Source organism: Seriola aureovittata, chromosome 23 (assembly GCF_021018895.1).
Source record: "Seriola aureovittata isolate HTS-2021-v1 ecotype China chromosome 23, ASM2101889v1, whole genome shotgun sequence".
NCBI lineage: Eukaryota > Metazoa > Chordata > Actinopteri > Carangiformes > Carangidae > Seriola > Seriola aureovittata.
In genome coordinates, this window is record NC_079386.1 from 7,949,844 (window position 1) to 7,974,312 (window position 24,469).

The 24,469-nt window shown below is 40.4% G+C and overlaps 1 protein-coding gene across 10 annotated transcripts in view; it reads left to right on the top strand.

Annotated features, from left to right (window-relative positions):
• Positions 1-24,469, top strand: part of LOC130164183 (sodium/potassium/calcium exchanger 2-like) — a 46,299-nt gene that overhangs the window by 12,715 nt on the left and 9,115 nt on the right. For 4 of the 10 annotated variants that reach the window (XM_056368723.1, XM_056368722.1, XM_056368725.1 and 1 more), the window contains exons 3-8: positions 7,939-7,987; positions 9,121-9,229; positions 13,099-13,113; positions 17,739-17,789; positions 21,559-21,657; positions 23,030-23,112. In XM_056368723.1, coding sequence (XP_056224698.1) covers positions 7,939-7,987; positions 9,121-9,229; positions 13,099-13,113; positions 17,739-17,789; positions 21,559-21,657; positions 23,030-23,112 — 406 coding nt within the window. The remainder of the gene's footprint in view (positions 1-7,938; positions 7,988-9,120; positions 9,230-13,098; positions 13,114-17,738; positions 17,790-21,558; positions 21,658-23,029; positions 23,113-24,469) is intronic. The other 6 variants (XM_056368726.1, XM_056368727.1, XM_056368728.1 and 3 more) reach the window with 6 other exon arrangements.

The window sequence follows — 24,469 nt, forward strand, 5'->3', positions numbered from 1 at the left end:
AACAGCCCAGCAAGATGGAAACGGTGCATATGGATGGATGTGGCTGAGGACTGGCGGGCCTTACATACTTAACTCCTTCCTTGGGGGTATTTTTGACCCTGAACATCAGCTTCACTAAGCTGCAGCAGCTGAACATTACATCAGCTCTGAGAGTTGTGGTTCATGTAATGCCCGTAATTTGTGAAATCCAGAGCGATGATGTCTGCTCATCATCTGGTGTATAGATCTCACAGCTGCAGACAGACCTGACATCACGCGGATAACTACAGAGAATTTTCAACCAAATTTAAGAGAGTAAACTCTTAAAATGGAAGTGATTGCAATCAGACAGTCTCTAATGAGCTAATTAGAAAACGCTCTGGGGCTCAGTGAATCTGCTGAAAGCCTCTCCTCCTCTGTTCTCATCTAAGAGGGTTAGTACTTATGTCCATCACTGGCAAACGAATGATGCATGAGGCTGCCCCCCCAACCCCACTCCATCCCCTCTCAAGCCCACCAAGGTCACCTGAAAGGGCTCTATCAGTATATTACCCTGTCCGTAATAAATGTAACAGGCCAAACTGACTAGCAAGTAGGAAGCTTCCTCTGCATACTTCCACCTCCAGCTCCTCTCTTCTGTCTTCTGTGTGTGCTCTTTGCCTCAGATGGGAGGTGACTCTGCTGACAATGCAACAAAGCAACAGTGCAACAAAGCAGTTGGTCAGGATTATATAAAGTCATAGTAGCCGCCTTGATGGGAAATTGGACATCAAAACAACATCTGCTGGTGATTTGTTCTTTACTTATTGATATTTAAGTGGGATTTAATTAACTCAACTAAAATTAAATTACATTGAGACATCAATTGCAATTTTCTTGACCAATTCGGATATCCAATTTTTTGATAATTGACAGCTACACAAGCATTTTGTGACTTTTCTTTAATGAACAATTCAGTTGTATGTTTATAGTAAAATTTTGACTATTAACTAACAAAAATCACATGACTGCTTTCTGATATAGACCTCTAAAACTCAACGATGGACGGTTATTATTATTATTATTATTATTATTATTATTATTATTATTGACGGCTATTATCCAACGCACAGTAGCAATACTGGCAGTGTGGACACAGATTTGTGACCCCCAGCAGCAGTTCAGCAGGTAGCCGTCATGTACAGGCGAGGTAAGCGGTGTGGCACTAGTTTTAGCAGCTTTGCCTGTGCTAGCTTCTCGAAATTGGTCATGTTCAGCCGGGTGATGGTGTTACAAGTGTCGGATTAAGTTTGTTGTTCCAAATTTTTTCGTGGTTGTTCCCCCACAGCTTACTTTGGCCTTATAGGTATTACAAATTGCAAGCTTTTTTTCTTCTTCACTTATGGTGAAGAACTTCTACGCCCGAGGGCATGTTTGAGTAGTCTGGCTGTGTACACGACATGAATTGTCGTGCAGCGCATGAGTGTCAATGTGACTGGCACAGAATCAGATATATGTGACACTGGTCCGCCAGTCACCCATTGGGGCCAGATTCCAATCGCCAGCTGATCAATCAGTGCATCTCTACTAAATTAAAACAGAACTAAATGTCTATTGATATTCTTTATTTTTCTTATTGTTATTGACCAAAACTGTCAATGAATTGATCCCATCAACAAGTGTTGTCCGTGTTGCCAAAGTTTATTCCTCTGTACCAGTACCAGTGCGCCACTGTGAAACTATTAAAACACATCACAGACTCACACTATTGCAGCTTCAATATTATGAACACTGCTGCCATAAATGTCACTAGAGTACCAAATGTGTCTTAATCCGCAACTGAAAATAGTGCCCAACACACTTTGGGTAATGTTCACTAAAATCTCTCTCTCTCTCTCTCTCTATATATATATATATATATATATATGAGAGAGAGAGAAAGAGAGATTGTTTGGGAGCCTTTTCCAAAGATCTACATTAATAGGAATGAACTGGTGAGGCAGTTAAACCTGGGGTGTCAAGACCTCAGTGACTGATAGCAATGGATAAACCACTGCCATTAACCTTTAATTTAAACTCTTTTCTTACATTGTCATATTTGTATTTTATCATTGGATATGTATATCTGTGATACCTCCTATAACACATAGTAAAAACATAACTCTGAATGTTTACTGTTTTCTAACATTGACAACAATCTCAGATCAAATCTTACCTTCAGTTATTGGATGGCGACTGAAATACAAATACTGCCAGTTGCCTCTACCTTTCAGCTTCTGGTCGCTCTGATTTGGCTGTCCCAGGTGGGACTCTAGTATTTCTAACTTTGTCTGTGTGTATAGAGCTGGAGTTTCACAACATGTTATCAAATGTGAATTTTATGTCCCCTGTGCATAATGCATTAATAATGAGAAGTCATGCTAGAGTAAGAGAGAGTGAGAGTGAGAGTGAGAGTGAGAGTGAGAGAGAGAGTGAGAGAGAGTGAGAGAGAGTGAGAGAGAGAGAGAGAGAGAGAGAGAGAGAGAGAGAGAGAGAGAGAAAAAAAAATATCAAACTCATAGTGTTTTAGGAAAACGTCATCAGTGGGTGCCAGACTAAACAAAGCTGTTACAGCAATACTCAGAAAGCAGAAAAGTACTGTGGATGCTACAACATGTTATCCCTATGACAAATAGCTGGAAAAAAGCAGGGCTGCCCAATTGCCTCAGGCCAACTACATTTGGACCACTATCAACTATTAGTTTGGTCTGGTTCCAACTGACAATACAACAGGATCAGTAGTGATACGTCTAAACTAAAACCACAGACAAAAGATAACTTTATGAAAAACTCTCAGGACATGCAGATAAGCTAAAAAAAAAATCTGGGGCAGAGTGTGCTGCAGCAGAAGCACAGTGGACACACTGCAGAATATAAATGCAGACTTTTGGAAGAAACTTTCCTTCATCATTGGCGACAGTCTTGAAAACAAAAAACCTGGCTCAGCCTTGTATTATTTACTGCATCTACAGATCAAAACCAGTTCTGAATTGACAGGAGTGACTAACTACAGATTGGATCAGGCTTGCAGGTCATTATTGCACCTCTTGTATTTATTTAGCTAAACATTACTTTGCGCAGATTCACTAACAAAAGAAAACGTATCCACTGTAATACAATGCATATAGTACCGACAGATGACAGAAAGTACCGGGTGCCTGTTCAAACTCAGCTTTGGGTGATTACATTTACTTGCAAAAATGACACAGCAGTTTTTGTTCCCCTATTTGTCTCCCAAAAGCCCAAGTCTGATTGGTTCATTGGAGGGGGGAGTAAGAGGAAGCAATTTTGGCTTAGTCCTGATGAGCACTGCCTTGTGGGAAATCAGTGTCGTGGCAGCTCCTGTAATTAGTTCTGCTTGTTAGAAAAATGAAGGGGTTACTAATTAGCAAGTGGATGGCTTCTTGACTTGTTGTGCATCTTTTCCCTCCTTTCCTTGAAGATCATCATTATCGTCTCTAGGCAAAATAGGAAAGAGAGAGAGAAAGAAAGAGATGCTGCTCAGTCTTGCTGCTCAACAGTTTAGCTCTAACACAACGAATCTAGATGGACAAATCTCGAAGGGTGTTCTGTCATGCTCTGACAGACAGGCTGCCTACTGTAAGCACGTGTAGGCAAACGCTTGGAGCTGTGCAAGATTTGACTTTTCAAGTTTGCTTAACAAGCCAGGAAGTCTGGTTTTCACAGATCTTTACACACACAGGCTGACTAATGCTTTGTTTATTGTATATATACATTTACTGCAGTTTCAATATGTGAGGATTTATTATGCACCAAATGCCTGATCTGCTGTAATCTATCATTTGTCCCAACAAGCCTGTCTGCCTGGCTTAATTTGTGGATTGTGTACTTTGTTCTTCGCATGAACTTGTGACAACCATTAAAATGCATTGTTAAGGCCCTGTTTGGGCATGTTTGTCATTAATAGCTGAAGAAATTGTAATTTTTTGATTTCACTGTTTGACTTGCACATTTTGAATTTAAAAAAAAAAAAGAAAAAAAAAATCACCCACTCTACATTGAATATGTACTTAGAGTGAGGGCTTGACTCAAAGCTTGATTTAATCACTAATTCTTAGCTTAACATAAACACTGGGGGAAGGGGGAAACGGCTACAGTAGTCTGGCTCAGTCCAAACACATCTGAAGTTCACTAATTAACATCATTATATACATTTGTTTAATCTGCACAAAACCCAAAATGTAGAAATGCCAATTTGCCATTTATATCTGCTGGAATATTTTGGATTATCTTGTTTCCTTTGGACAGAGCGAGGCTAGCTGTTTTCCCCCCTCTTTCCATTCTTTATGCTAAGTGAAGCTCACTTTCTCATTTTTAGCATCCAGACATGAGTGTTATTAATTCAGTCACATCTCAATCACAACTCTTAAGAAGAAAGCTATCAAACATACTCTGACATCCCAAAATTCCTTTAATCTAATGCTTGTGTTGATTTCTACATGGTGAAATAAGCTTATAAAAACATGCAGTCTGCTGGTCTTTGCTGCTGTAGCACTTATGAGCGGCTCCAGCCAGTGCAGTACTTGTAAGAATCACAAAACATTGATGTCATGCTATTGGAGTTTTGGAGGCTTAATCTAATACTGTGGAAATTACAGTATGTTTTGCACTGTAAAGTCTGTTGTGTGGCAGTTAGAAGCAGCATCCTCAGTGATGGGCCCTGCTTTCATTTGATCCACATTTGGATTTTGACTCCCTGCAAACTCAGAAAACCCAGTTGTACTGAAAAAGAAATGAGGTGTTCGTGATAAGGAAAGTGACTCATTAGATTTATAAAATGTAATGCTGATTGCTGGTACCATATTTTATAATATATCTTAAGGAGTAAATTAAGGACTTGAAGGATCAAGCACAGCTATGATGGATTTAATCAAACCCCACCATTGGCAAACTAGAAAGTGTGTAAGAAAAAAAAAAGAAACTTTTATTCTCCTTAGTAATGTGGCTTGGATGTCGAAGCATAAAAGGAAATGCAAATCAAATTCCTCTGGAAACAGACTCCTTTTGTGCTCTCAGATTGCACATGAGAAGATTTATAATCCGCCGCTGATGTTCGAAAGTCAGGACTTCCAGCTCTGCTTCGGGTGTTTCACCAGTGTGCTCAGATTCCTCCAAAAGTCTTCCGCCCCGACTGTCCCTTTTAAGCTGTGGGCAATTTGAGCGGTGAAAGCGGAAGTATTTGCATGATGTCACACTCTTCGTCGATAATTCTCCGTAACACGTCGTTACATGCATGCGGCTGCAGAGGAACATTTATCTCCCTCAGCTGATCCGTTTCCAAGAATGATCCTGATGTGGCATTATGTAAGAACTGAAAGGCAGAGCTGCTGGTATTAGAGAACACACAAACTCCAGAGAACATACTAATCTCCCTATGTGATTATTAGTCATAATATTTAACGCCGGCTTAATGATCGACCCATGGCGTAATCTCTATGTGGCACATTCACCTGTTCTCCTGTAACCCTACTGACTTGCCTTTGAGGATGGTGATAGGGAATGAAATGGAATAATTATACCTCGAGTGTGCAGGGAATTACCCTAAAGATATGAAATAGGGGAGAAAAAAAGAGGTTATAGTTGAACAGCTGTGTAGAAAATCTCAGGATTAGCTCAACTTCTGTTCATTATGTGGCAAATGTTTGATTTCAGCTCCAACATTTCTGTAATTATTGCGTGGCTGTGCAGAGGCATAACCTAATATATGGTAAATTATGAGCTGTTGAACTGAAACAGTGGGACACAGTGCTGGCATTCACGATGACTTTAGTGGTGGGTGTTTATCAAAATGAAGTCAGCTCCTAAGAAAAGTTCTTTCAAGTAAAGATGAATTTTATGACTTTTTTGAACCCCAAAACAATTTCATTCACATTTGAACATTTCATTCTTTTTTTCTTTTTTTTTCTTTTTTTTATAAAAAAAAGCTTTCACCTCATGAACTGGAGTTAGCACCACACTCCTCCTTCCTGCACATTTCAAAAGATGTGATATTCAATGCAATGCAGCGTCATTTAGCATGCGGATGAATCACTGTCATTATAAGCCTGAAGGCTATGTCTTAAAATTGTGATGTTTGCGCTGCATTTTTAAACATTCACAAGATCAAACTGGATCATTTTCTGCATTTTATTTGGTACTGTGCACTTTATCCATGAACACCAGTGCCTCCACGTTCTACACATTTCAGTATGAAACCCGTGGAGGCTGTGAAACAAAGCCTTGATATGCTAAGATCTGAACAAAAGCTTTGTGTTTGTTTCCTTTTTAGTTGAAAACATAGGCCTTAAGCTTCTGTTATTTCACACACATGCACACATGTTGTTTCGGATGAAGTGAGGCAGTCAGGCAGTTGGTGAAAGGCTTTTGTTTCAAAAATAGACTGTGCTACAGTACTGCACATGGCAAAAAAAAGGCCCGCCGAGAACGATGGCAGAGAACTGAGTGATTGTTAAAAGACTGGAGCACGATGTGGCACATACCACCTCTCAGAGGCAAAATTATCACATTAAAACTAACAGCACTGCACCTGCAAGGCAAAGCTTTAGAGTATTTATACCCCTCAGGTCAAGACAAAGTAGAAAATAAACTTATTCATGTCATAACAGTAAATATGAAGCTGAGTCAGTAGCCTGTAGCTTGTCAGCTTAGCTTAGCATAAAAATGGGCAGAAAGCCTGGCTCTGTCCAAAACCAATGTTGAGTACTATCACATTTAAATCTCACAAATTAACATGTTATGTTTTGGTTAATCCACTCAAATGACAAAGTGTAACAATGATTTTAAGGACAGCCTTTGGCTGGGCACTTCAGTTTTAATACATGTCTCAGGCTAGCTGTTTTACAGGCTAGCAGTTTCTTTGTGCTAAGCTAACCAGTTGCTCTATTCCCAAAACGTCAGACTGTTCCTTGTACTCTATATTTTGCAGTCACCCTCATCCCTCTTAGTTTGGCTCTGTGACGAAGGGGTATAAAATAATAACATTTAAATCTAATTATATTTCACTCAGGAATCTTTTAAAAAGGTGCTTGGCTTATTTTGTATTCACCACCATTCAGAAACATGAGTGATTTGTTCAAAACTGCAAGAGCCTCCACTTCAGTTGTGACAGATTTCAGATCTCTATCAATGGCATTAAAGAAATTGAACTGAAAATGGTTGATACATGACAGGAAGTGACTGGGTTAAAGGAAGGTTTTTCTGAAAGCTTATTCTTTCTTTCTGTAGTTGAGAAGACCAGTATGTCTGAATATGAAACAACAGCCAGCAGCTGGCTATCTTAAGATAACTTGTCAAGATAATTTGTCATGTTTACACTTCAATTGTTGTACCAATCAAAAAGAATAAATAAAAAAAATTTGGGAGACAGAGCCAGGCTAGCTCCCCTACTATTCAGACATCATACTGTTCTCAGTCTTCTCTTGGCAAGTGAATAATTGTATTTCACAAAATGTCAAACTATTGAATATTTTCAATGTTTTTCCTGCTCTAGTCAAAATCATAGTTCTATATTGAAAAAGTTTATTCTTTTTGTTCCTCTTCACCATTACTCTACTTTTACAGTGTGTAGCTACTAAGATATGCCAGGTATTCTGATATGAGGCGACATCCTTGAGTCAAATGATTGTAATTGAAATGACATTTTTGAATGAATTTCAAGGAAATTCAAGTAGACACAATCTAATCTTGCTCAGCTTGTGACTGACACAGTAGGCAGGCACAGCAGTGGGGAAGAATATGTCTCTCAAGTCTTGTCCACTCACATCACAGTCAGTCATCGCCATCACTGTAACTCTGTTGTAATGTCTCTCTTTATCATCTCTTCATCTTGTCTGTGTGGTTGTGTGCGGCATGCTTCACATCTATGTCCTGTTTTCTCTTTCTCTCCCTCTCCCCCCTTTTACTTCTTCTTCTCTCTGTATTGGATGAGAAGGCAAGTCCAGGGGCGCCAGAGGATGACGGCAAGTTGTCGGTAGGTCCTGTCTGATTGACACTCTTCCTGTCTGCTTCAGTGTTTGTCCCTGTTTCTGTGTAGATGTAGTAGCATAATGTTTTCTCACCATATTGTGTACAAGACATGTACACCTTTATCTCTAACCTTCAGCCTCACTGTATGCAGAGAGCACCTCTGTTTTCTCAAACCTTTTTTTTTTTTGAGACAGTTAGCCTACATTTTATACACAGCATGCAAAAAACAATTCGAGGAAGCAGCATGTGCTTAAGACTTTTCTAATGCTTCTATACCTCCAAAAAGTACTAAAGAATGTTAAGTTTTCATCCATATTGTAAAGGAAGCAAATAAACAGAGCAGCAGAAGGAGAATCTTCAGGGTCACACTGAGAAGCCACATCTCCGAGATGTTACACAAGCCCTGCCAGTCTACATGTCTCCCTTGCCTCCCGCTCTCACCCATATGGGCCTGTGAATTAGCCCCTGACATCTCCTGTGCCTGTGCATCACCTGTGGGCAACCAAAGGCGGACACACTCCAAACAGCTGCCGCCTGCAACGGTGCCTAATTTCCCACAGTTCTCAAGTTCAGCCTGAACAGCTGAAGCGACCTTGGCGAGGGTGGTTTGGGAAAAAGAACTCAAATGCTACTTAAACTATGAATGCTTGTCTCAACACATGGGGCTTATATTTTTAAGAAGCTGGGGTACTTCATGCTAGCTTTACTGGGTTGCAGGTTCCGCTTAGGGGTTTTATGCTAAAGAGGATTAGAGAATCATATTCCTACCGGTGGCATAACTGAAGGTGGTGGAGCATCATATATGCATGGAAAATTGTTGCAGTAACATGAATCCTTCTCTCTAAGCTTAAAATGCAGTAAATGCACAAGAATCAAACCCAAGTACTTGGAATCGTTCTTTATAATTTAAAATGAAAGAAGCTTGCAACACAGCATGGTTTCCTATGCTCAGTTAAATAAGCTTAGATAAGAAACAGCTTTTGAGAAGTGCTTACATTAGATAGACTGATGCATTTGCTTTATGACAAAAATAAGAACCAGTTACTGGACTTTGACGAGGAGAAAGCATGTCTTGCTTACAAAGTCCCATCTCAGGCAGCAGGATGTTTGACTCACACCTTGTTTCTCCTCTCACAGGCAAGGCCTCGGCTGCAGAGGGGGGGCAGTTCCGCTTCCTTGCACAACAGCTTGATGAGGAACAGCATTTTCCAGCTGATGATTCACACATTAGACCCTTTAAGTGAAGGTAAGAAAGTCAGACAAACTGCACACAGAAAACACAACTCTTCAGGTCTCTTAAGAGTCCAGAATGTACAGTACAGATGTTCTTCTTTACTGTCCACAGATGTGTCTATTTTCAGGTTGATATGATCTAGAACCTTTCATCTTTTCTCTTTCTCTCTTGAAATGACTTGTATCCTGTTTTCAGATGTAATGGAAATGTAAACAAGGAATTCAAGACTACGCTGTCAACCTTGAAGCAAACTTTACTGGAAGAAACTGTGCCATGAGCACAGTCCAAATTAAAATATTGGCTTTTATCTATTTTCAGCACGTATCCCCACATGTACCCCTTAAAATCCTGAATCTCCACGATTATCATGTAGAAATACTTGTTTAGCCCCCATGCTGTATGCCTAGACTGAATTGATCCAATTTTAAAAATAGTCCATACGAGACAAGGCGAGCTCAGCGCTGTGTCAGAGCACAGCTGAGGTGGAAGATCATTTTCCTTTAATCCAAGATGAAGGCCTATTAGCTTAGCTAAAGGAAACGTAAAACGGCAGTGTCAGTGCTCGGCGCAGGGGATGAATATGTTAATACAGCAAGGGAGGTGCAGTGTCATCCCATTTTGAACTAACCCTGAAAAAAAGATGAAGGAAGCAGAAAAGTCGTGTTAATGGGGACAAAACAGGCAACAGGGGTTTAAGGAAGGTTTGAAGAATTTGTCATTAAAGTGTCTTCTTTTTTTAGCTTTGAGGAAAGGTCTTTGAATCGGATGCGGAAGGAGTATCTCATGATGTGACGAATCCAATCCCTAGAAATGAATATTAATGTTAAATACTAATGCCAACTTATTGGTTCATGTCACTTTTCCCCCTTTTTTCCTTTAGTTTTCACAGAGATGTATGTATATGTTTTTTGATTGAAAACATCAGCATAAGTATTACTAGACAACAAAATGCCACATGGAAAAAGGTCCAAAAGCCATTTATAAGTATAAAAACAATGTCAGACTAAATATTTCCCCCTTTGGATGGATGTGATTGCATTAGCAGACAAGAGCAGGCATTTCAGCTTTCTCCGAAATGACTCTACATTCCTTGAAAGCCAAACCTAGAATGAGTCAGCTCAGGAAAGATTAATAAGTTGTACCAAGACGTGTCTTAAAATGCCCATTAACATGCATCAACTCATTGTTTGTACACTGAATGCAAGGCGTCCCATATCAGCGTATTCATCCTTCCATCTCAGTGATTAAAATGTAAATCAGAGCCTGCTGGGGGAATGGAAGTCAGTATGGTCGGTTGTAAATGTACAACAGAGGGTTCTACATACTCCACCCTGCTGCTCCTTGTGGAGCCTTTTGTCAGTTGGTCTTCTTAGGAACATCTAACATGCACTGATGACAGTAGGCTGAAATATTTACTGCTTGTTTGACGTCAGAAAAATTTATAGACTTGATTATGCATGCAAAAGACTGAAACCATCAATTTTTGGTTGGTGTTCTGGTCTTAGTCACTATGATGCATCTAATAATTTTTGTCCAAATGAAGTTTGTGTGTTACAAAACATGTTGTTTCTTATAAGTGGATTTAAGGTGGTCAAATGGGCAAATGTTGCGTCAGTGTGAATACAGTAGAAATGTGAGGATGTTAGTTTATCAGATGTTAGTTTATCAGATTTATTGAGTCTTTTGGCAAATTACTGATCTGGAATGAATGTACTGAAACAACTAGTGTGACATGAAATGACGATTGAATTAATTACCACAGAGAACAAAAACAACACTTCTAGCTTCAGTTTGATTTGAATATATTATTTTGACATTTCTATTTAACACACTGGAAAGTTTTCACCTGCTCCAGTGAACATGTAACGATGCACTCGTGCACTCATTATGTGCCTTATTCATTAAAAGTGTTAAATCATTTTATTGATTGCATTACGGTAAGGGTCCGCTGAAAGTCGACCCCGTTCAGAGATGTGCGACTGTGTTCTATGCACATTTACTGATAACATTAATGCAAGGCAGCACTTTGTTGGTGAGCTCGTGGCGTGGAGAGAGATGAACAGGTGCAGTCATCAAAGACAGAGGCTGTGCTGCTTGTCCTTGCGTGCTCTTAGGTTTTAAGTGTAGCTCTGCAGGGCCATGGGGAGCTAGCAGGACTCCGTCCATACATTTTTCATGGACATTTCTCAAAATAAAGTCTTCTGCGCTTCTGAGCCAAGCGAAAGTCTAAGGCTGTTTTGCTAGTGCTGGGGGCTGGTTACTGTTCACTTGTTAGACTTTAGAGCGGGGATAATTAAAGGTGTGTGTGTGTGTGTGTGTGTGTGTGTGTGTGTGTGTGTGTGCGTGCAGGTGCGCACGTGTGTGTGCTACTTTTACTGGTATGTGTTGATGTGTCGTGTTTATAGGGTTTTCCTGGCTTAAACACTTTTTCATTCCTTCATTGCTCCCTAGCTCCTGCAGCACTTAATCTGTATTGTGGCCAACCAACAAATTTAAATTTGCTTTTAATGGACAGCTATAATTAGAGTACACTGGAAACCACTCATAGTGATCACAGAGACAGCGATTGAGCACTTCTATAGATCAAAAAGCTTGGGACAGAATCATTCCTATATAAATGCTGCTAAGATAGGCTAATTCAATTATAGTAATCAAGTATTTTACATACAGTGTTAATTTTGGGTCTTTTCATACATGACAACATATGAAAAAAAAAAAAGAGAACTATTGTAGCCTATTACTGCAAGCTGTCATATGCTTACGCTCTCTACTAACTTATTCGTACAAGGTTTATAGACTGCCACATAACGACCGGTAACTGATCTCCCAACACAAGTTCACAGTGTGAGTGTATTGCGTGCGTGTGTGTATGCGCGCCTGCTGTGCGCACTCGCACGACATGTGATATGTTCGTCGCTGTGGCTCAGGGAGTTATTTTGCCCTCCTGTTTCCTGCCCTGCTCACGTTTTGGGACTTTTGCAGTGTGTAATTATCGTCCCCACTCTCTCACTGCAGCAGGTGTGTTACACGAGTGGAGTATAATGCTTTCACCCGGAGCATTCAGGCTAGGTTTGGAGCAGAAGACCACAGTGGAGTTTACTTTATATTCATGTGATATCCATATGAATGAATATAAAAAAAAGACCTGAGAAACGTGATCACTGTAAGCTGTTTCCACTGTATTATCCTGTGATTTTGTGTTCACCTAGTGCCACCACAGGCTGTGATGAATTTAATGCAACACAAGAGCGTTTGGTTATTGCAAACAGGGCCAGGTTTCGGCAAGGCAGCATGAAATGTGGGAAAGCTTTTAAATACTATATGCAGGAAAAACCCTGGTTAATGTTTATGAATATCTGATAGTATGCGTGTGGATGCCTGTGTGTCTCTCTTGAAATAATAGTTTGATATTTTGGGAAATATGGTTATTAGCTTTCTTGCACAGAGTTAGATGAAAGGATTAATACCAATCGTGTATCTGTTAATTAGGAAGCTAGGGCCAGGACACAGTTAAGCGGGGCTGGTTGTTAGTTTTTTTTTTAGCTTTGGACAAAGCCAGTCTAGCTGTATCCTCCTGTTTACAATCTTTGTGCTAAGCTAAGCTACCTGTCTCCTTGCCCAAACTTCAAATTTAGCTCTCAGCCAGAAAGTGAATAATCGTATTCCCCAAAATGTCAAATTAAAGTTCAAAAAATAGAATACATTTACCGTCATAATAAAATGGGCTGTTGACTCTTTTAATGTCAAATTAAACACACATTTCTCATCTTGAAATAATACCTCTCAATGATTAAATGTACCCTATCAAATTAAATATCATCTGGATTTATCTTTTCTCTGTTTCTGTCTTCCTATCTCTCTTTCTTCTACTGTCCCCTCAGAATTTGCTGACTCTGGTGAGTTACTCCTCTAATTTCTGTATCCCTCCCCCAAAAAAAACAAAAATCTGTTTGTTCTCATTCCCACAGCCTGGAGGCAATTCTCTTGCCCGACGTGTCCCATATGTATACATTTCCCAAGCGCCGCTGTGCTGTATGTCAACTCTGTACTGTCCATCCCTGCAGACTCCTTCAAATATCTCATTCTCTTCTGTGGATGTATTCTCCCTGGAAACCCTCTGTGACCATTTCTGCATTGTTTTCCCCATTATTCCTAATCCTCTCTCTCCTCTTATGAACTGCTTGTAGTTGTTCTAGCTTTGTGTTACTGCTCTCTGTGAGAAAGACAGAGGCCCAAAATGAGTGGTTTGTGTTTTCCTGTTAACGTTGACATTCAGCTCCATGTTTTTGAGGATTCCGGAGGGTCTTTTACACTGTGAAATATTGCGCTAGGAGGGAGATTAAGTATCATGTCCTAATTCTCTCAACTTGGGAACTTTGTGCTTAGTTCATGAATGTACTGGGAAGATGGAGAAAAGTTGTCAGCTGTTTCCCCAGCCTTCAATAAGAGTCAATAAGAGCTTGACAGAGCAATTAATGGCAATGGCGTTAAATCGAGAGATGCAGTAGATGTTTATTCATCATCCAAATTTTGTGCTGTTCTTATTAAAGTGAATGCCCTTCAGCTTAATAATAGACCTTTAATCCTGCATGTTTTTCGTCGGAGAGAACATCGTAATGGTCCGGTACAGTTAGTTCCAGGTACAAGTGCTGCATCTCTTTTTCCATCAGTGTGGAGCTACAAACAATATCGCTTAGGAGTGGCATCAAATATTGAACTACAAAGAGAGATTGGGAGGGAGAAGGGCAGAGTGGCTCTCACTCTTCTGTCTGAGCCCTCAGTGGATGACTGAAACAAGCCTCCCAAAACAGCACTCAGAGCTCAGGCTGCGTGCATGCCTTTGGCTCAAGCCCCTCAATAAGATTTGTCACCCTGAGATCTGAGCTCTGTGGTGACTCTGAATGACTGTATGTGACCACAAAACATTTAGTAGAGGTAAATTCATGAAATACATGCATTTTTAACAACCATCAAGGTGAAATGAATTACTGGTCTTGTTATATATTTCAAACACCGACAACCTCCTCTTGTTTTTACGTAACATCTCATCTGTGTGATGATGTAGTGCAGCACTATAAATACGGTGGCAGAGACCAGCTATCTCATCAGATGCTTCCCTGCAGATCATTATCTCACTCAGATATACTGGAACGATCGCTCACAGTGCCAATGTGGCCTTGAACATATTTGTTGACGTTAGGCCATTTTATTGAGCAGGCGTTGTACGTAGGCCCTCCACCAGGCTGGGCAGAGAGAGAGAGGAAGAGGTCATCTGGGTCAACCATGATACACCCATGTGAGAAGACAGTACACTTATTGGTTAAACTGGTGAGGCAGTAGAGGGTGTGGCGCACTGTTTCATTGGAAGTTGTTGATGCAGACACGGAAGGAAATACCACAAGGGTGGCAAAAGGGGTTTATTAGTGTACATCATTTTGTACACTAATGTCACCACCCTACCCCTGCGAGCAGTACTGTCTGTGTGGTGACCCAGGGCCCCATTGATCACATGGTTCAATAATGCACTCACTGTCACTGACCTCCCACTCACTGTACAGTGGAAATATAATTTCCATTTATGTAGATATAACATATTGACATTCTGCTTTAGGTTTTTCATTATTTGTTTTAGTCTAACACTGTTAAAAAACGTTTTACAATAGATTACATATGACACTGACACCAACATGATAAAGGCATTTGTTTGAAATGGAATCATCTTCGTGTGTATTGAAAAATGTAGTATACATATGATACTGTATTTACAACTATTTTTTTTCCATATGTTTACCGTTATTATCCGGATTAATAAAAGTAGGTGATGTCAAATTTTGTTACATATTATTATAAAAGACAGCGTAGGCTATTGTTCACATAATATTCTGTATATGACAGTCATTTTTAAATTAATAATTAGGCAGTAGGGGAATCGTTCATTTGCTTGAGTTAGAGGCAGATCGATATCTCATATCTGCACTGTAAATACTGTATGAAGCTACAACCAACAACCAGTTAGCTCAGCATAAAAACTGGAACTGGGGAAAGGGCTACCTTGGCTCTGTTCCAAGGTAACGACCAGCACCACATTGAGGTTGCCACACAATTGGCTGAGAAGTCACTGCACCTGCTGAAGAAAGAGGCTGCCCCTTAATTCATATATTATACATTTATGAGATTCTTATCAGTCTTTTCATTTACCCCTCAGCAAGAAAACAAGTACATGTATTTCTCAAAATCTGAAACTATTCCTTTTTATTCTGTATATTTAAATGTGTATAAGGATCCATCTTTTTTGAGCAGGTATTGCCTTAAAACCATGCCCCCCTTCATTTTGTTTTGATAGATAATCACACCTCCAGTATGTTATGTAACTGTGACCAGCCAACCACATTCATTAACCTATCATCCCTCCACTATACTCATACACCAACACCAACACACACACACACACACACACACGTCACGTCACACCCCCCTCCCGCGCCCTCTGAGCCACCCTGTGCCGGGGGGGTGAAAGAATCAATGTTAAAAGCCTTTTTACCTCAGCACAGACTGTGAATTTCCCTGACACCCCAACCCCCAGCAGACAGAACGGGCCTGCACACACACACGCTCTTGCACACGGCTCACCAGAGGTTTAGAGGTCACACCACAAGGACAAGAGGGCCCCTGGTAAACAACAACAAGCCTCCCTCTCTCGTCGGTTGCAGAGGGCGAACAGACGGCGACTGTGCGAGCGGTGATTGTGCTGTGGGTTAATTGCCCTCAGAGTAGCCTGAGTTAGAGGCCGGCCTCACAGTGATAGTGCACTTCAAACCCAAATCGTCTAATCATATGGGATTGAGGCACTTGTCTGGGAGTGCAGCAGATGAGCAAGACACTCTGCAATGGAATGTGTTTTCATCTCATTAGATTGTGTTTTCAGGGCTGCCAAGTCTTGCATTTGGCATGAGATTCGCACCATAATCCTCTCACATGTGAGTGGAGTGGTCGCCCACTGTTGCGCAGAGTTGGATATTAGTGTGAGTGCACGTGGGCTTGTGGGTGTGGGCATATACAGGACTTACTGTATTGTATACCTACTACATGTACGAATTTAGCTCGATTTTAAAAGTTAAATGTTTTATAACGTGGGTGTTAAATACGGTGTTTGGTATGAAGGCAGTGTTAAAATGAAGCTTGTCTTACAGTTTCACCAAGTACAGAACAGCCTCCTCGTGCCCCATCATCAGGATTATCCACCTTGATGATTTGTTGTCATGTCTGTTTAAAACAGGAGAAAGCTTTTTATTGAGGGAAACAGGAAGCTTACCAAGAATGGATTTTAAGATGAAAAGGTTATTTTTTATTCTGCCTCCACATTGTCGGTGAGGTCCATCCACTTAGCATAAATTACACTGATGAGTTCGTGACGTGTGTGGTTTTACCACCCTGCCCATTAGAGCTAAGGGATCTAAAGTCTGTTTGGAGCTGCGGTTGTTATATTTCCCAGAACATTCTGTCAAGCATTTTTATAAGGACTACTTTTTTGGTCAAAAAGTAGTTCCAAAGAAATCTGATCTGTGGGGACATTGTGTCCTGAAAAAGATACAGTTTTCTATCACCTCCATTGTTTTGAGGTGGAGACAAAAATCTCAGAGCCTGATATCTGAAAACTGTGGCAAATAAGGTGAGAAAAAAAATTAGCTCAGATGAGCTGACCCTTTAAAAAGGGCACTGTATTTTGCACCTGTGAAATAGTAATGATAATGTACAAATGAGACTTTATTTCGCCACTATTTGACAAAAAACCAAGCAGAATTCTCCTGTCAAAGCTGTGAACTACTTTTCCACGACAAGGTGCAGTATGGGAGGTGGAGTCTTGTGGTCCGGTGTCTTCTGTTCTGCTGCTTGACTTCAGCTGTTGCTGCAGGTTTGAATTCCCGGCTAATTCATCATGCAGCTGTGCTGACTTTCTTCTTACTGTGGCGCGAAGAACTGCTACAGTAAGGGAATCAAATTAATTGTTCAGGGTTCTTTGTGGAAATAAAATGCTGACTCATCAAGCCTTTGAATAAGCTTGCGTGCAGAGGAGAGGAGGACTCATCTTTTTGTTGCATGTTGACCCAGTAAATATTCTTCTGACTTTCCTGTTCTGTTTGTTTATTAAGATATCATTGTATGAATCTTTTTATTATTATTTTTTATAGTAGTGTTTTTATCGCCCCCTCCCCCTCCCTTTTTCTAGCAAATCTCTAATAGCCAGAGCCTGTGCCATTGGCAGAGTCTTTATCAGACTGAATTACTGTAAGACTATAATGTATTTTTTTACTTGTAATTCAATCCTTGCTGCTTTGTTTTGCACTTATGCAGTGATGACTCTGAGAGACTTTGTCTTTCTGTGTGTCACCTTGTGCCTGTGTGAGTGTTTGTACAGTATGATGTAGAACCAGCAGACCTGTCTTTGTTCTGTCATGTTCACTCTTTTCCTTTTCTCTGTGTGTTCGTTGCCTTACCTTTGTCTTTTGCTGTGATGTTGTAGAGCTTGGGACTTATGGGAAACTAAAATATTATCACTCAATGACTGAGGAAGGTAAGCCTGAAAGTTTTCACTACTTGATTCTTTGAGTCAGCTTCTGTCATCCCTCTTGGTTTTTCTCCATCTCGATCATGAAACAGCACCCCAGCCCCATTTTTTTGTTTGCTTGTGACATACAGTTTGCACAGTTTTGCTTTTAAGTTTGACAACCTCTCTGAGATTTCACTGACATAAGTGCAAATCATGGTAATCATGCCATTTTTTTGAATTTGCGTTGTACTCTCATTTTTATTTTTGGTTTATTTTTTATTTCAGCCCAGAGAATATGTACATACATATTGTGTATTAATGTGTGTAGTGTTTTTATGGATTTTTATTCAATTTATTAACAAGATATTTTAAAGAAATCATGCTGATGTTTGATTCTGTGAGAAAACCACAACTGCTTCTTTGGATTTTTGGACAAATTTTGAAAACATTTACTCTTCCTTATGCAGGCATGTAAAAACCACACACAAACACACATACAGATGCAAAGCATACCATTCCCGCCCCACACTCTCACACTGAGAAAACACAAGGATCAAGGTTTTTCTTTTTTCTTTTTTCTTTTTCTTTTTCTCTTTCTCTTTCTTTCTTTGGCCCTGTTACCCATCTGTGTCTCTGAGAAATACATCATTCATGCCTCAGCGCTCACTCTGAGGTTCCACTTGCACCAGCAGCGGGTGCACACACGTAAGACTTACGTTGCTGAATGTGGCAAACTGGAGTGACTCATCCACCCAGTGGTTGTGTAACAGGCAGAGCTGGCAGGGAAATGAGCGGCTGTATAAGACGGCGAGGGAAGGGCTTTGCTTTTGGTTATTCTTAAAGAGCTTCATCATTATGTAAATTTTGTGGTTTTGACAATGTGTGCACCTTAAATGGACCTCCCGGGATTTCTTTTTCCCATGCTGCACAGACTCAACACAGCCATTTAATCAAGAAAAACTTGATCTTAATTGGTTTTTAATGTTTAAGCTTTTATTTGAACTGAAACATTTGGGCCTTGTCCTCACTTTGATTAATGCACCTGAGGGAACTATGAGGTTGTGATGAGCTTTTTTTCTTTTTTTGTTTGCCCTAAAAACTAAAGCATGATGATATTTCAACGCTAACCCCACAAAGGCAAAACGCAGTAGCTACATAATTGAGACTTTAAACTGTTTTTCTAAAATTATTATGCAATGAAAAATGTATAATTTCTCTGGAAAGAAATTTGCAATAACTACAAAACAGAGCTAGAGGTTAGTAACTGCACTCTGGCTGTGTTTTGCTGCCCAGTCTTCAGTAACTAGACGGTGGTTTGGTGAACAGTGGACTGCAGAAGCTGCTGTTGCACACACAGAGAAATAACCCGAAAAACAACTAAAGTAAGAGCGCTGTATCAGGTGAAAGCCAGCCAGTGAGATTGCCATGGCTAGCCTTAGCTAATGCTAAAACTTTACTTTTACTTACTTTTACTTTTACTTTACTACACTTTTTGATTACCATTAAGTTTAGTTTGCTAGTCTGTACATAAAAAAAAAAAAAAAAAACATTTTAATTGATACTTTGGTAATTTAGCTTATCATTTCACATAATTAAAAGAAGCAGTAGCTACTAAATTGAGGCAGCTAAAACTAACTAGCTTAGCAGATCTCAGCAGCTATCAGCTCAGCTTTTGACTCTACTGGAATCCACATGTTTTGGTGTAGTTACGCTAGTCTTTAAATCACACATCTGAATGTATTAAATTATGAATTCATTTGTTATATTGATAGATTTAAGCTTTGGCTTGTAAATAATCTGTATTTTCCTAGGTGAGAAGTGGTAAAATAATTAGCATAAACAGATATAGATTTGTATCTGTTATGCAGTTTGCTGATCGGCTAGAGAACTTTAAACCCTTTTTTCTAACTTCTTTTTTAACTTCACTGTCTGTGGTTAATGCATTCTGCCTTTGTGGGTCTTTGTAGAAATGTTTTCACAGCTAGTACTGAAACCTCATGCCAGAGTGGGTTTCTTCAACATTAAAGACTTGTATATCCAAACAGAGACAATGGTGTCACACCCACATTTGTATCAAATGAACACACACAGACACACACTCACTACCATACACAACCAACTGACAGTGACCGCCTAAGGTGAGTGATGTCAAGGCAGTGGAACATTTGATGCCGTCTTGTGAAAATGTACAGTGTGTGTGTGTGTGTGTGTGTGTGTGTGTGTGTGTGTGTGTGTGTGTGTGTGTGTGTGTGTGTGTGTGTGTGTGTGTGTGTGTGTGTGTGTCTTTGTGTGCATGTGTGTGTGAAAAAGAGAGAGAGAAGGGTGGGGAAGGGCTGTGTGATGCCAAACAACAAAAAGACAAAGTAAGAGAAAGATGACGTTTGCCTAAGATAGATTAGTGAGAAAAACCCAAGCGATGGAGAAATGTAGAGTGAGGCCGAGGAGACAGGAGGAAGGCCGGCAGTGACTTGGGGTGGTTAATGATTTTGCCAGAAGGTCACAGACAGTGTTGACATGGCTGGGTGGAGTACGTATTGATGCGTCACTGTGTCAAGCACTGACAAATCAGCCATGCCCTCTAAAAATGAAAAAAAAAAAATCTTTCAGATTGATTGCAGTGGGCTGATTGGGACTAGGCAGGACAAGCATGCAAAGGCTGGCACGCATAGGAAGTCAGTGAAATTAAATATGGATACATGACAGCGACACGGTTAATGATGCGCAAGAGGTTTTACACCAAAAGAACTAGATGAGTCCGAATTTCAGTGTGTTGTTAAATGAAAACACTCACAAAATTTACAACAGCTGAATATGCCCGGCCTGCACAGCCATCAAGTGTTAATAACCTGCGCTACATGATTTTGAATCATAGTTCCTCTTGTCTCAGCACTGAATTGTTGTTCGTGTGTGTGTCGTTTGGGGATTTCAGGCCGCGGGGATTTCACGGAAAAGGCATTGTTCCACAAGCCGGCAGCCAGTCATCGCTAGTCATCGCAACAAGGACAGAATTGCCTTGCGTGAGCTGTTGTTTATTATGTCAGAAGGGCACGCTGCTTATGTAAACCACAAGGTTGTGTTGTTCAATTGATGACTGGTTTCAATTCAGTCTACTGCATCACAGCATCATCTCTCCTGAACGACTGAAGTTATGGAAACTATTAATATTATCATGAAACATTCATGCGATCTGTTCAAATTCTCTGACCAGCAGATGTGTCTCACATGCTACAGTATGCTACAGTATTTTTGTTTTCCTCAGGCTTTGCACACAAATAATGTGCTTAAAAACAGATGAAGCTAAAAGAGACATTATAATAATGATTAAATATATGAATTACAGCTATCATTGAACTGTATTAATTTGTGTATGATATTTTATATGCTGTCCCCAGCTAAACCACTGAGTGCTTTTAGTTCCCCACTAGCCTCTTACATCTCTTGTGAGTTTTTTATCTGAGAACTGAACAAGAACAGGAGTGTATCTGACCTCCAGAAGGCAGATCTCTTCACAATAGATTCTCTCCCTGCTGGTTTTGCCTCCACAAAGGACCAGGACATTGCAGGATCATCAATATATGATATGCTATGTCATATTGACTGTTGATTTTGTTTGAATGGCACTTTTGTGTACAGCCACTGCCTTGCCTGTACTGTGCTTTTTGAAATGTGACCTCTCTGGGGTCAAAGGTGACAGCGAAGGAGCTCTGACTGGGATGAGGCCGAGAGGCTTTGAAGATGCTGCAGTGTTCAGCGCTTTGTTCCTTGTTTGACCACTGCGGCCATTCTTTTGCAGGTAAATTTCGAGAGAAGGCATCCATCCTTCACAAGATCGCTAAAAAGAAATGCCAAGTGGAGGATAGCGAGAAGGCCAATGGAGTAGCAAGCCGTTCAGGTAAAAAAGGTCTTAGATACATTTATGTTCCTCCGATGTTAAGGGAGTAGTTTGCAATTTTGGCTTTCTTGCTGAGTTAGATGAGGTGATTAATACCTCTTTTGTGTTTGTATGTTAAATATGAAGCTACCACCAGCAGCCAGTTAGCTTAGCTTAGCATAAAGATTGGGAAACAGGCGGAAGCAGCTAGCCTAGCTCCGTGCAAAGGTAACAAAACTCAGCAGCACCTCTAAAGCTCACTAATTAACACGTTTTGTGTCATTTGTTTAGTCAGTACATAAACTGAAGTTTTATGCACAATACACGTCCACAAACAAGTGCAAAGAGTGCTTCCAGTTTCAACTCAAGTCATTTTTGTATATAGAGCCCATATATTCATATAACCCAGAACTGTCCCTTTAATTAAATATTAGATTATTATTCACAAATATCAGTTTCCTGTCACTAAAACTTCATGGCTAGACATTACCTGGCTTAATATTCCTTATACTGGCCGTTAGATTTGTCCATTGAAATAGTTAATGAGCATCACATACGATGTTAAACAAGCATGACATTATCAAGAACTGCCAAATTGATTGAAAGTGTTGTCTTCAAGCAGTATTTAAATCAATCACAGTCACTGGCAAGTGTTATTTATGTGTGTTTTTCACTTCAAAGAGCACCGGACCAAAGGATACACAGGAGGCCAGGGGAAGCGCTTTCATGACATCAGTGTAGTCAGAGCAGCAGAATCAAAGCGAGACATAGATGTTTATCAACAAGGCAAAATTATGCTAACGGAACCGCATTAACATATTACCATCTTAATCAAAATGCATGACTGGTCTTTCAGGCCTCACATATCTTAAATTTAGCCTGTGGTGTCTGTAGGAAAAGATTTACTGTCTGACTAGTTTGGTGTATTATGCATGTGATTAGATTCATATCCCATTTTATCTGTAATATCACAGCATCCAAGCAAAGGAGTGAGGTCGTGTGTTGGATGATAGTTGTATCAAGTCACATTATCTATCTGTGAATGTTTCTAATTGTGTGACAACCACACTCGGATTAAAGCAATTTCCACGGCAATTATAGTTTTATCACCTGATTACATGGCTTTCGGCTCTTTGTATTTTAATAAGGGCTGTTAACTAAGTCTGGCCTCAAATGAAATGGAGTCATATCAGCCACCAGGAAATGATGAGGGAGAGAGATGATGGTAACAGCCTCAGACAAGCACGTTCACGTTCATACACAGAGGGACATACACACACTCCTACCTCGCTGCACGTCATAACATCTCACACTCTTGTGTCTATTTGGAGCAATGACAGCTTTTGTTCCTTTAAATGCTTTTTGTTTTAATTGTTCTTCAAATGTCCCACAGACAAGAACCTTCCTAACAGCTCCAGTGTGGAAGTGGAAGTTACACCACCCATGAATGGAACGGCGGGGCAAGAGGGGGAGACGGTAAGAAATCACAGGAAATGAACATGTACACACCATGCTACCAAACTCTTTTTTTTTTCTTTTTTTTTTTTCCCCACCCAAAATATTCCCGAGCCAACGAACTGGCTCGTGTTATGAAAAGGCAACAAACCTGAGAGACTGGTATCTAAGTCAGAGAGGCATTTATGAATATTTTATGCCTCTCATCTGTGAATGTGTTTCACCTTGAGTGTGATTGATGCAAAGGTTGCGCTGACTATGACACAGGTCACTACTGCTGATAATTTCCCAGCATGCACTTGGGCGAGTTCCTCCATCTTCAGCCAGACCTGCCAAAGACCCGCCTACTCCCACTGAGTTCTGTAATCACACTCCTCACTCACCTGCTGCTCCCCGCTGCTGGGTGCTCGAAACAAACACACTCTCCCACATGCCCCAGCACAAACACACACAGTCTTTGACGTACGGCCAGGCACAGAGAGTCTTAAAACGGCCGCCGAAGCTGTTGTACTGGCATGAGCGATGAGGGTGGGACGCGGCGACCCGCCGGGCCAGCAGACGGTCCTGCTGCAAGAGGGCAGCGATTCAAAGTGGCACACTGAGAAGGAAGCAGGCAGAAGAGACAGGCGTGTTGGTCATTCTCACTCGTTACATTGCGATGACCAAGAGTAACCCCAAGACAAACTGGACCCTGCTACTCTTTTTCAACACTGTGAAAAGTTGTATTTTCATCATGGTGTTAACGCAATATCTCAGGAACACCTTGAGGGAATTTCTTCAAATTCAACAAATATTCATTTGGACTAAAGGATGAACTTATTACATTTTGGTGGTCAAAGGTCAAGGGTCAAGGTCACGGTGACCTCACTTAACAAGGTTATGGCCCTGTGAATGTGATATCTCTGTAATGCCTTGAGAGAAGCTCCTCAAACTTGGCACAAACATTCATTTGGGAGCCAGGACGAACTGATTAGATTTGATATTGGTGCTCAAAGGTCAAAGGTCACTGTGACCACACAAAACACAGTTTTGGCCCAATATCTCAGGAACTCCTCAGGGAAATCTTTTCAAATTTTCTGTAAAAAATACAACAGATGAAGATGAGCAACTCATGTAACTTGTGTTCTTTATAAGCTGTTCTTGTGCCAACGCAATGCGTGCATGCTACATCTTTTGTGAATCCCCCTGTGCACACCATTTGAATCCTGCATATGAATGTTAAACTTTGCCACATTCAGTGTAAACTACTATATAAAGAGGTAACTAAAGTGTGTAAATACATGTAAAGATTTTAGCAGAATAAATGCCAGGCGTAAATAGTATCACAATTAGGTTTGATGCGCTCAGTTGAAGATTTGAGATGCACAAATGCTGCCTC